General features: G+C 37.4%; 1 protein-coding gene across 2 annotated transcripts in view; it reads right to left on the bottom strand.

The window, feature by feature from the left end:
• Nucleotides 1-425: 425 nt before the first annotated feature.
• The window catches only part of LOC124359283 (acetylcholinesterase-like), a 397,002-nt gene continuing 383,623 nt past the window's right edge, over nt 426-13,804 (bottom strand). For both annotated transcript variants that reach the window (XM_046811900.1, XM_046811901.1), the window contains 5 exons: nt 12,066-12,215; nt 10,606-10,772; nt 8,786-10,100; nt 7,238-7,413; nt 426-4,684 (listed from right to left, as the gene is read on the bottom strand). In XM_046811900.1, coding sequence (XP_046667856.1) covers nt 4,587-4,684; nt 7,238-7,413; nt 8,786-10,100; nt 10,606-10,772; nt 12,066-12,208 — 1,899 coding nt within the window. In that variant the 5' untranslated portion in view covers nt 12,209-12,215 and the 3' untranslated portion in view covers nt 426-4,586. The remainder of the gene's footprint in view (nt 4,685-7,237; nt 7,414-8,785; nt 10,101-10,605; nt 10,773-12,065; nt 12,216-13,804) is intronic.

The following is a 13,804-nucleotide window of genomic DNA, read 5'->3' as shown; positions in this document are numbered from 1 at the left end:
CCGTAATTTTATTTGTCAATGTGCTGCCTAAAAGGACTCTGCCATTGGAGTTTAGCGATCAATTGTTTTGATGACCTAAGCAAATTCTAATTTAGAACTGTCAATACTTAATACTTATCATATAACTGCACACACTACATAGGATATGAGGGTTGAAATCCCTTATAACTGGCCTCATCGGACTTGAGATGGGAAATATGTTGACTCAAAATACCTGAGAATATTTTGGAGCATGTACTGTCAATATGGCATCTTCCAATGAAGGCATATATATTGTAAGAAGTTTTTGTAGGAAATTTAACCTCAGTCTCATCTAATATGCCTCAATTGCAAATCATAATTGAATGATTTATTTAATTAGATATATTTCACCTGTAAATCATAATCTAAATGACATGGAGGGTTGAATTCAATAATAAACAGCATTGCAAAGATGGTATTTAGCTGTATTTCAAACAGAACTATACAATAATGTGGTGAAGGCCGAGTCATCAAACAGTTTGTAGAATGCAAAGCACTATACAATAACATAACATATATACAGCTGATCTATAGATTATATACAAGAAATTCAAAACAACTATGACTGTACTCTTTGTTTCTTACACACCTAAAGCAGATGTTATGTTTAATACTCCTATGTTCAAACAAACTGGAGTTTAAAAAATTTAAAGACAAACAATTTATTACTGCAAATAATTGTTACACGGATATGACTTATCATAATAATTTAATTTTCTAGAAATCTCTTAAATAAATCATAAAAGTATATTTTGGTAAAAAAAATATATATTCAAACACCTAAAATGATTTATATTATTTAAGCCAGGAAACTAATGAATTCCCACTTACTTACCATGAAAGTCCTTTACTGCCTTACTTATATTATTGATTCAAGGCATTAATCGTTAATTAATATTAGAAATGTTAAGTTTTCAAAAGTATAACTGAATAATTCGTAGTAAAGTTTTAAATATGTTGCGGTGTGTTGAACAAAATTACTCTAAACAAAGCTATCCAGTAAAAGTAACATCTCTTCTATAGAAACAAAAATATTAGAGTTATTTTACATGTGAGATAGTTTCAATGTACTAAAAGTTTTCCAAAATATTCATACAGGTGACTTACGGTTTTAAGACTATAAAAAGATAACAGAGGGAGTATGGTAACATATTTTTCATTACAAATCTTTTATTATGAACCAATTAATTTTTATTTTAAATATATTAAGAAGTAAGATTAGTTTTTAAATAGTTGTACTCGCTTTGAATTATAGACTAATACTTAAAAGTAATTGAAACAAGTCTTTTAGTTACCTTCACATTATGTTCTTATCTAAGTATGTGATTCGCCTTATTGGCAATAATTATAAGGAATTATTGAATTATGAACTCTTAGAATATATTTTAAACAAATTGCGTTACATTGTCCGTTAAAATATATTTTGAGCTAAATATTTGTTTATAAACGTTACAAAAAGCTTTCTATTACCTAATTTTATTATTTATGTGAAATGTATGTTTTATAAAAGTTAAGAAAAAATATCTTAGTATAGTGAACTATAAATTGTGCTGCAAGAAGTATGTGTTTTGTGCCAGGGCAGCAGATTTAGTGTTTAGTCCTACGCTTATGTATACACCAGCCTCTCAAACATAGGTAAATGTTTCTAAAAACCATTTGATGAACGTTGGAGGAAGCGGAAAGCCCAAGCTCTAATGTACATTGATAAATACAGAAACAGTGATGGAGGAGAAACCACGTGACTTGTCTAGGATATGTACATTTATATTCAGTCATAATATTGAGGTACCAAAATTAACACTAGCTGTGCGACATATCGTCAATAGTTATAACTTCATAAACTGTAATGTTAAAGTTATATATTTTATTTCTAAACTGTAACTGTTATTGAGCGGTAAAACTAAACTGTCATTCACGTTCGTTAATGTAACAAAAATAAAATAAAATAGCATTTAATCACTAAATTCATGCATTACACGTTATTAAGATAAATTAATAGAATTATTGATTCCTCGTGTAAACAGTTCTGCAGAAAAGTAATTCACTTTTTTATAAAACATGTACTCATATTTTTAAAACGAATTTACCGTGGAAGACTACTTACTAGTTTAAATAAATTTAGTTTACGATGTAACACGTTTTCAGAGAAAATGCATTGATTTGAGTCAATGTTTTACTCTAAAGAAAAGAGTGCAATATGTTTTCAGAGTGTTTTATTTTTACACACATTTGTTCAGTCTGTCATACAGAATTCTGAAATACATAAAATGCGTTAGCTTTGAACCTAGTTAAACAATGATACGTTTTATTAAAATTATTAACTAAAATTATGAAAATTTTCAAATGTTGCCAAAAGCAATTTATGTAATTTATATACTAATGTCATTAACTATAGCTTAAAATATACATACAGAACATTAAAGGTGTTCCCCTGACCATTATAATAATATTTTACTCAAGTTAAAATAAAATTGTTAAAAAATCCTACATATTGTAGGTCGTATAAGATAGCAAAACTGAATAAAAAGCCGAAGAGAAAAATAGTGAGGGTCAGATGGCTCGAGTGATACGTACATTAGTCATCCAAGAAACATGTTCGCGCGTTACAAACTCACTTTCCTTCCGGTCCAGGTACACCTGGTGACTTACACTTCAGTTATTGGTATCTCTAAATATATCACTTTGGTGTCAAAATTAAAAAAAAATGTAATAGCCAAAGATGAGAATATAATATGTCCTGTACTATTGTCCTCCCCAGATTAATGCAACAACAGGTTTCTGTTAACAAATAATAATCAAACTACACAGACACACAAAATTTCACTCACACACACTCCGTGACCATATCAAGTACTAGCAATACTATGGCTGAACACATAAATAAGAGTCAGGTGATCACTTAATCGGTTCCTCCCCTGAATAAAGCTTTTAGTCCCATTGCTACGGCACAGTCACACCGAGGATATGTTGTATGTATGTACATGTACAGGCCCCGCCCATCGCCGCACACCGCACACCTACATCTATATTAGCATGCAGATTGTACCGACTTACATGAGCACAAATTCAATCGCGTAATTGTGACTATGAAATTGGAAAAGGAACACAATCTCGAGAGCATTTATGCAATTCTTATGTTAGGGTTTTATTTCGTAACTAATTAAAAATTAAATAGATTTACGTAATTTGTCTCTTCCAGGAACATTATAATGTAAATAAATAGCTATGAGTTCACATGTAGACATAAAAGGCTCACGCGTGACATCAAAATTACATTTAATACTCTATAAGATTCACCATATCACCAAGTAAGTGACAACAACTGTTAGTGTTATGTTGAAAATATAATAACTCACACTTTAAAAACAGCTTAAAAATGTCCAAACAGTTAGTTTACGTGCATTGAACCATATTAAATTTCTCTTAACAATCATAGTAAATAGTTATGTAATCAAACTTCATTACAGTAAAATATTAAACAGTTAAATTATATTGAATAGATTAAATTATAAAACTCAATTGATTTAATCCTATTGAATCATTATGGAAAAGTTTAATTGCTGTTGGAATTTAAGGTTTCCAAGATTCATTAAAACAAGGTAAATATATACATTTGTTTTGATATCTTGAATCCATAAAAATGTATATTCCTGAAGAGGTAATTTTGACATGAATAAGATTAAACAATGTACGTTGCTAAATTGCATTGAGTTTTAATGTACTTGTATGTATAATGTTTTAATGTAATGTAATTTCGGTAAGAGATAATAGTAATGATTTTAACTGAATGTTATACCAAATAAATATATCAATATATATCTGTATGTGAAATTTCCACCTTCACGTTCATTTTTTATTTGTAAAATTAAATATATAGTTTTAATGTCATCACAAATTAATATAATGCTATATACTGTAATATGACTTAAAATGTAATATTGAACAACAGTGTTACATTTTAATGCGACATGACAAAAAGGCCACAATTTTTACATCACGACATTATTTTCTGTACAAACAGAGGGGAACAATGACACAAATGAGGGATTACAGGGCGAACTGAAGCCAAAGAAACACTACAGTTACGAAGCTATCAATAGATGATCACGGTACATTGCAGCGTTGTCGACTGAGAGAGGAGATCAACACAGATACAGTCATATGTCACACCTCTAATCCGCAGCAAAGTAACAGAAGGTAACAGAGAGGCGGCGGCGAGCGGTCTACACTAATTACTTGCTGTTTATACACATAAAAACCTTTATACACTCTTTATGTTACACTTGCAGTGTTTGTTTGCGAATGTACCTTATTCGGCGGAATTCATTATAGTTCATAACTATTTATTTATTGTCAAACTCAATATTCTCACAAACCATACAAAACAAAGTAATCGTTATTATCTATGATTTAAAATGTTCACGTCGGGGTCGTCGGAAGTTGACTCCGGGGTCAGGGAGGTCAGAGTTGCGGTGACCCTGGCGTGCGGCTTATATTTACAGTCTAGATACTAGCCCTAGTTGTGTTTAGAACTGATAAGCGTTATCGTGGAACACAGTGGCACGTTACACGACGAGCAGGCAGGCCAGCAGCACCAGTGGGGTCGCCACCGCCGTCCAGGATCTCGAGCAGGGCGGGTCCACTACCGGCACTTGTAGTTTCTCTGCAACAAAGTCGTTGTTACTGCTGAGAGAGATTTGTTTAATAAAGCTGGTGAGGACGAAACTGGTAATTATGATGTGAGCGCAACACACAAGAATGAGAAAACAAAATTGAAAGGAACTGAAAATAAATCGTAAATCACTACGAAACAATTTCAAAGAAACGTTTCCCTTTAGGAGTCACCCTATGCTGTTGCATTCCGGGTGGTATTTGACCGTTATAAATTTTAAATTATGGAAGTTCAAACTTTAAGTAACTGCTCATTAGTTAACTGTCTATGAGTTGAAACCACACTGGGTACAAAAAATACCGATGAGTATCTTAAATCTGGGCAACCTTATTGATGTCCAGGAGCCACACATCATTAACAGCAAATATCGAGATTATGGGGCGCAAGGGTAATTCGATAGGAGTAGTCTATATGCGGGAGAAGACTGTTGGAGTTGGTAGGGTTCGTTCTCTAAGAGTCAAAGGTTCTTGTCAGCCTAGACATAAGGGTGTGCCACCCCTGCCTGATTTGACTGAGAGGCTGGTTCAGAGCTGGCTTTCCTTTCTCCCGAGGGGACACACATGACATGATTAGTGCTTTAAATCTTTCCTCATGAATCTCGACAGGAGGCGATCCCTACCCCCAATTTTACCCATCCAAAATATCCTATCACTCCGGAAGCAGCGCACAGGTCCTTATAGGACTAGGTACAATCTTCTAAGAGAACAAAAATAGGAGTTGGCCTTATCATAGGCGCACCTTCGTGTTATTTCCGGAGTTTCCTTTGTTACCAAAGCCTGTCATATCACATCGTCACCAGTACCAGAATACTTATCATGTTTCTTGGTGAAATGTATAAAGTATTAAGGTTTTGTTTAAATTCCAGAACTAATAGCTTCAATACAATTATTGTATTATAGTTATGTATGCGTATATGATATAACCGTTTATGCGCATGCAGTTTGTCCTTAATAACATATATGGTTTATATACATGTAGATCGTGTATAATACCATGTGTTATACAAATTTATAATATAATGTATAAATAATTATATTATATATATATATATATATATATATATATATATATATATATTATATAATAATAATATAATATATAATATAAATAATAAAATAATTTATAATACAGGGTGGCGCCAAGAAGTAACGGCCATTTAGTTGAGATGGAGCAGTGGAGTGGTACGGAGTATGCCGTTGCCGTGAGAGCGTATTACAAAAATGGCGACAGTGTAACAGCTGCACAACGAGTATTCCGACGGAATTATGAGATTCCTACCAGCAGTCGAGTTCCTTCTTCATATGCCATATCATCATGGGTTTGGAATTTAAAAGAGACTGGTTCGGCCTTAATGAAAAAACCTCCTGGGGGAATAGTGACTGTTCGAACCCCAGAAAATGTTGATGCAGTGCGAGTCGCAGTGGAAAGTATTCCACGTCGTTCTGAACAAAATATCGACGACTTGAGCGTCGGACTGTGCAAAGAATATTCCACGGCCTGCAGTTTTGTCCTTAAAAGCTTCAAATTGTTCAAGCTCTGAAACCAAATGACGGTGAGTTACGCTTACAATTTTGTGAACAGCTACTGACTAAAATGATTGAGGACGCAAATTCCCTCAAAAATCTTTGGATATCTGATGAGGACCACTTTCATTTAAATGGGCATGTCAATAAGCAGAACATGCATTACTGGGCTCGCAGAAATCCCGGTGAACTTCATCAACGTCCGTTACACAGCCTTAAAGTTACTTTATGGTGTGCAAGTGTCTTGTCGAGGGATAATTGGACCTTCTTTGAGGATGGTAATGGTTACACTTTAACTGTCACATGTGAACGTTACATTCATATGATGGAGCATTTTCTGCTCCACGGCTTCATGCTTTTCCAGATATTGACATTCAGCAAACCTGGTTTCAACAGGATGGAGCCACCTCACACACTGCCAATCTGCCAATGGTAGCATTGAGGCGTTTGTTTGGGGAGCGCATAATTTAAAGGAACGCTAACGTCATTTGGCCTCCATTGTCACCAGACCTCTCAGTATGCGACTTCTTTCTATGGGGACATCTAAAGAGCGTGGTGTACCGGACTAGGCTAAGAAATTTTCTTGAGCTCAAGACGCAGATTGAAGAACACGCCGCCAACATCCCAGAGAACACATTGCGTCGCACAATGATAAGTTTTCTAAATCGATTAAATGAACGTGTTAGGCGCATTGGACAGCACTTAACAGATGTTATTTTTTTTTTTAAAGTGACTGAAGTGAACTTTGTTGTTATTTCCAATATTTCTCATGTAATTTCCACTCTTGCCTAACATATTTTAAGCATTAAAAACTTTGCTGTACAATTCATTGGTGTAATATGATTATTTCAAAATTTCCCGTTTCTCTGCGCCACCCGTATATGAATATTATTCATTGATTACATTACCACTGTGGTAATAGTGCACACATACGAATATAGAGATATTGTCGTATTTGTAATTCATGAAGGTTGAACATAGCTCGGGCTGTTGTATAAATAGTATAACAATTCTATAATACCTGTGCTGGCTATCAGCTGTGGAAGGTATTTCTTCCAAAATGCGCACTGTTTGAGTCTAGGGCCGCGACCCGTAGCTGTGGAGTTGACATCCAGAGTGAGGTACTCTCGGCCGTAGGCAGTATGGACCGGCCAGTAGGTCGCCGTCCAAGTACCATCCTCTGACATACTGGGGTTACTGTGGAGGTTCATGAGAAATCCGTAAGTGAAGAGGAAATTTAAAGAGTGACATGATCATTTATGAAACATTTAAATATACTTATAAACATTATTCCTTAAAGTTTGGTAGCGGACCACCACAAAAAACTTTTTTGGCCAGGGATGTGTTTCTTTAAATTTCCAGTAGGGTTTAAATGATATTCCTAGGAGTACTGTTACTGAATACGGCACTTCCTTGAACTGAGAAAATCATCATTCAACATTGCGACGTTTTACGCACAACACAATTTACGCATAAATTCTATATTAAATAAAAGAGTAAAAATTCGATACCATTAGTTATTTTATTAAAAAACGGTTTTAAAAACGCCATACTTCACAATAAAAAAGTCAATCTCCGCTACAAATGTATCAAAATGTATCTCAAGATTTAATTAGTTAATGCATTTTCAATTGCATCCATCGGTTTATTAAAACACTTCAAGAAGTCCCTTAAACTTAAATGCAATTATAACAATAATTATTTTGATGCCAATTAAATTTATTTACTCAAGAGGCTTCGTACTCAAACAGGTTTCATATATATGAAATATTCTAAAGCCATCTAGTTTTTTTTAGAAAATATTCAAGAGTATAGAAATCTCCTCCTCCCCATAACGTAGTCCTTTCGGCTTAGTCGGGAACATTAGATATATTTAGTTAAAACTTAAATATTAGTATAATAAATATAACATTAAATTAAGTTTAGTTTGTGTCTATGGGTTTTTAATCGATATTACGAAAACTATTCGAGGTACAAATATATTGTTTGAAACAAGTTTATAAAATATTATTAGTATAAAAAAGCATTTTTTGTTTTTCTGTAGTAATGAAGCTATGCGAAATGGAGCGAAATGATGTTACCGAGTTGCCCAGCGAACTTAGCCGTAATATTTTTAACATCAATTGTTACGCCAAGTTTAAAATTGTTTGGGCTTCTGTAGACGAGTTATAACAGGCAGGAATTTAAATATAATCGATACTGAAAACCATTCCAGTTACATAACATTTTATAACAAAACTCTATGGAAATATTATAAGCATTTAACAATACTTAAAATCTTATCTCTTCGTTCAAAAATCAGGATGTTAAAAGGTAACAAGCCAACGCACTTAACCGAAATAAAAGTAAAGTACAACTTTACAGACAACTATTTTGAATGTTTAGGGACAGTTATTTTTTCATAAGCCGCAGTTTCTTATGTAGCATATTAGTATATACACTTTTGAACGGCCGGCGGTCCTTTGGGCTCTGGGAGTCATGTTCAGTGAAGTTATACAACAATGGCAATAAGCTGATTTTGTATACAAAATTTAATTAAAATGTATATACAGCGATCAAACAAGCTTACCCAGTTTTAGCGAAGTTGGCCCAGTAGCGCATCATACGACGACTAAGTTCAACCTCTTGAGGATGGTAGTTCAGAGCTGGGTTCAGTGGTTCTCCAAAGATGTAGTTGATCTCATCCGCGTGCATGACACCGGTCCAAGACGGCCAGGGGTTCCCAAGGGACCGATATTTAAAGTAATACATGTAAACGTTATTGCCGGTCTCAGCGTAACGGTGGGCGAACTCATTGACGTTGCAGGTGAAGTGGAAGTCACCGACCATCTTGTCCAGAGCGTCTCGGTTACGGATGGGATCATCGGGGTTGAGCCAGTCGGTGTACTCGAACACGATGGCTTGGCGGGCAACATTGTTGACGTAAGGATTCAATTCGTGGACAGCGTGTAAGAATTCATCGCGATTCACATAAACGTTCTCTTCTTTTCTAAACAGTTCGGTTAAATAGTAAATTATGAAGTAGTACCCTTCTTCGGTGTTGCTGCCCATTAAAATGTTGGTCTTTTTGAAATTCTTGGTTGCCAAAGATCTTACGGGGAGGTCATCTATGAAGGCTCCATCAATAATAGGGACGAACGGAAATTCACAGATGCCTAACGTGCCCCATTCGTTGTCTACTAGTTCCGACGCGTTCTTCTTCCTCAAACATTCAATCGCCTCCGGTATCTCCGGGCGGGTGTGGGGACAACCGACCGCTTCGGCGAGTCTGAGGCCCCGGAGGATACTTTCATCTCGCGAAATGATGGCCCAAGGGGCTGTTGCCGCCCCTGATTCCATGATGGCTTGACTAAACAGGTTTCTACTGAGTGGCGAGAGGAGATGAAGAGAGACGGAGACGGCCCCCGCAGACTCGCCGAAGAGAGTGACGTTGTGAGGGTTGCCACCGAAAAAGTTAATGTTGTCATGAACCCATTGCAGGGCCATCAGCTGATCGAACAGGCCGGCGTTACCGGGCACGTCTCCGTTGTCAAAGAAGAGGAAGCCTAGTGACGCGACACGGTACTGCATCGACACGTAAATGACGTTTTCTTCTGACACCAGGATGCGAGGATCGTATACGTCCAAGGTCGAGGAGCCGGAGTAGAAGCCACCGCCAAAAATCCACACCATGACGGCGGCATTTTGAGGCCGAGGCTTGGGCGCGACCACGTTCAGATACAGACAGTCCTCCGAGATTTGCGTGTTCGGATTCCACATCATTGCACCTGAAAAGTCTCCGAAGAGGGTGTCGTAAATTTGAACACACGAGTTAGGCTGCTTCGTAGCGTTTAACACATGATCCCATCGGTCGGGTGGCCTAGGGTGTTTGAAGCGCAAAGAACCTGAAAAAATCATTAATATAATAATAAAAAGTTACCAATAATTAAAAATACAAAAGAAATATACAAAGAGTATTTCATATTACCATTCGAACTCATCTAAATTTTAATTATGAGTTTAAGTATATTAAGTAAAATCCGTTTTACTATTGTAAGCCGCAGGTATAAGTGGACAGCTAATTTAAATGGTTTCCAACTGCACAATGGTACGCATTCAGTATATGTATAACAAGATGTGAACAGTCATAATTGAAGTATAAATCAATTAATCTAATATGTTTTAGACAGGTATGTATGCTATATGTCAAACCTAAATCTTACAACTTCTGGGATCGTAAAAATTTACATTTTACTATACAGTAAATTTGTATTCATATTAGTCTTATTCATACAAAGTTCAATTTGTGTTTTTTTTAATGTAAAATAATTTAAACGCCCTCAGACTAGATTGCAGTGTATAATTATCTTTTGATCTTCTAAATACATTGTACTGTGTTATGAGTCATACCTGTTGGTTTCTGTGCGTAAGGGATGCCAAGCCAGGCATCAACCAACTTGCCTGTGGCGGCAGTGAGAGTAATACCGTGCACCTTCCCCTTGAGGGTCTGCACGAGAAGGGACTCCTCAGGCGGCGGGTCCTCGGGCGCGTCCTCCGTCATGTCCATTTCATCGTATCTGGTCATTCACAAAAATATTATTAGTTTATACTCATTTAGCACCTTACATCGTGGTGATTAATATTAAACTCTAATTATTAAAACAGAGCATTAGCAGACGAGCTGACTGTCCTCAAATGTAAACAGCTGTCAAATGATTTGCCCTATATAGTTGAGTTACGCTGGTGCAATATTTTTGTTAACAAAATATTGCTTTATTTCAAACTCTTAGCCCTTTAAGATAAAATCTCAGGATAATAAATTGGAAAAATATAATCCTTTCATGATGAGTTGCACTAAAGCATTTAGGCAGATTTGTAATCAGGCTCAAAATGGTTTTAAATATTTTACTTGAGTTTTTTACTATTTTAAACTTTAGAGGGTAACACGATTTTAAATAGTTTCTAAATTAAAAGAATTAAATTAGTAAAATCTAAAATTAAAATAATTTTAAAAATTAAAATTTTTAACAAGTTCTCAATTACGTTAATTTTTTATAAATAAAACATATAACTTAATCCAGTAAATACTGTAGAATCCTGATTAGGTAATGTTCCAAAGTGAACAAATTGATTATATTTATCGTTTACAAAAACTGTTTCTTAAAAGGGCTGTGACCAAATTTTTCTTAAACAGTTATTTCAATCAAACTTAATGCACACCCTAAGGTTAACTGAATTCTTTAACTGATAAAAATTAACTGGATTCTTAGCACATCGTTATCGTCAACTTTAGAGATCTATCTTCCATAATTGAAATACAGTCTTACCAGCCTACCGGAATAAAATCTGGTAATTTAAATACATAATGAATAGTATTTATAATATATAAGAATTTAAGTTTGGGTGGTGAATTTATATACAATAGATGATATCCACGGTAGCATTCGTCCTTCATTACTATTACTCTTTACTTGGGCACGTATCAAGAATTGAGATTGAAGTCGAAGTTTATTAACAGAGATTGTAAATTTTGGTTTTCAATAAAAACAACTTGGTTAGAATGTATTTGAGAGTGATAAATAAGGGGAGCATTGTATTCTCTCGAAGTAATTAAAATCTTGTAAAAACATTAACATGATATAAAGATTAACTTGTACAAATCTAAAAAAGATTTAAGATTTAATTGGCTACTCATATGAAATTATCTTAAAAAAAGGAAATCGTTAATGAAAGAAATTTCTACATTTTAGATGTTAATATCCAAGTTTACATTTATTATTTCAAAATATCATTAAAATTCCTTCCGGTTGAATGAAATGGTAATAAATAAATTATTTTAGTGTATTGTATGATGAGGAAGAAAAACTCACCGTGAAGGGATATCTAGTGGAGGGTGTCTATGGTCAGGCGGGCTGACTAGTGGGGCGGCCTGGTGACGCGCGTGCCGGAGTGTCGCAGCGTAGCCACATGTGATCGTACAGACCAGCACGTACACTGGACACAGCCACACCATGCTCAGCCTACAACAATACAGCCCATTGTACCGGGTTGTCTGAGGCCAGTGATGTTGAGTAGTCGGTCAGCTCGGTGACGCGCGTGCTGGAGTGTCGCAGCGTAGCCACACGTGATCGTACAGGCCAGCACGTACACTGGACATAGCCACACCATGCTCAGCCTACAACAATACAGCCCATTGTACCGGGTTGTCTGAGGCCAGTGATGTTGACTAGTCGGTCAGCTCGGTGACGCGCGTGCTGGAGTGTCGCAGCGTAGCCACACGTGATCGTACAGGCCAGCACGTACACTGGACATAGCCACACCATGCTCAGCCTACAACAATACAGCCCATTGTACCGGGTTGTCTGAGGCCAGTGATGTTGACTAGTCGGTCAGCTCGGTGACGCGCGTGCTGGAGTGTCGCAGCGTAGCCACACGTGATCGTACAGACCAGCATGTACACTGGACATAGTCACACCATGCTCAGCCGGCAACAATACAGCACTTTGTATCGGGTTGTCTGAAGACCAGTGATGTTGACTAGTCGGTCAGCTCGGTGACGCGTGTGCCGGAGTGTCGCAGCGTAGCCACACGTGATCGTACAGACCAACTGTACACTGGACGGAGCACTTTGTGTGTCTAAGACCAGTGATGTTGACTAGTAGGTCAGCTCGTGACGCGTGTGCCGGAGTGTCGCAGCGTAGCCACACGTGATCGTACAGACCAGCATGTACACTGGACATAGTCACACCATGCTCAGCCGGCAAAAATACAGCACTTTGTATCGGGTTGTCTAAGACCAGTGATGTTGACTAGTAGGTCAGCTCGGTGACGCGTGTGCCGGAGTGTCGCAGCGTAGCCACACGTGATCGTACAGACCAGCATGTACACTGGACATAGTCACACCCATGCTCAGCCTACAACAATACAGCACTTTGTACCGGGTTGTCTGAAGCCAGTGATGTTGACTAGTCGGTCAGCTCGGTGACGCGTGTGCCGGAGTGTCGCAGCGTAGCCACACGTGATCGTACAGACCAGCATGTACACTGGACATAGTCACACCATGCTCAGCCTACAACAATACAGCACTTTGTATCGGGTTGTCTAAGACCAGTGATGTTGACTAGTCGGTCAGCTCGGTGACGCGTGTGCCGGAGTGTCGCAGCGTAGCCACACGTGATCGTACAGACCAGCATGTACACTGGACATAGTCACACCATGCTCAGCCTGCAACAATACAGCACTTTGTATCGGGTTGTCTGAAGCCAGTGATGTTGACTAGTCGGTCAGCTCGGTGACGCGTGTGCCGGAGTGTCGCAGCGTAGCCACACGTGATCGTACAGACCAGCATGTACACTGGACATAGTCACACCATGCTCAGCCTGGCAACAATACAGCACTTTGTATCGGGTTGTCTAAGACCAGTGATGTTGACTAGTAGGTCAGCTCGGTGACGCGTGTGCCGGAGTGTCGCAGCGTAGCCACACGTGATCGTACAGACCAGCATGTACACTGGACATAGTCACACCATGCTCAGCCTGCAACAATACAGCACTTTGTATCGGGTTGTCTGAAGACCAGTGATGTTGACTAGTCGGTCAGCTCGGTGACG

Source organism: Homalodisca vitripennis, chromosome 4, assembly GCF_021130785.1.
Source record: "Homalodisca vitripennis isolate AUS2020 chromosome 4, UT_GWSS_2.1, whole genome shotgun sequence".
In the NCBI taxonomy this organism is placed as follows: domain Eukaryota; kingdom Metazoa; phylum Arthropoda; class Insecta; order Hemiptera; family Cicadellidae; genus Homalodisca; species Homalodisca vitripennis.
Note: the sequence above shows the minus strand (reverse complement) of the source record. Positions and strands in the feature narration are given on the sequence as shown.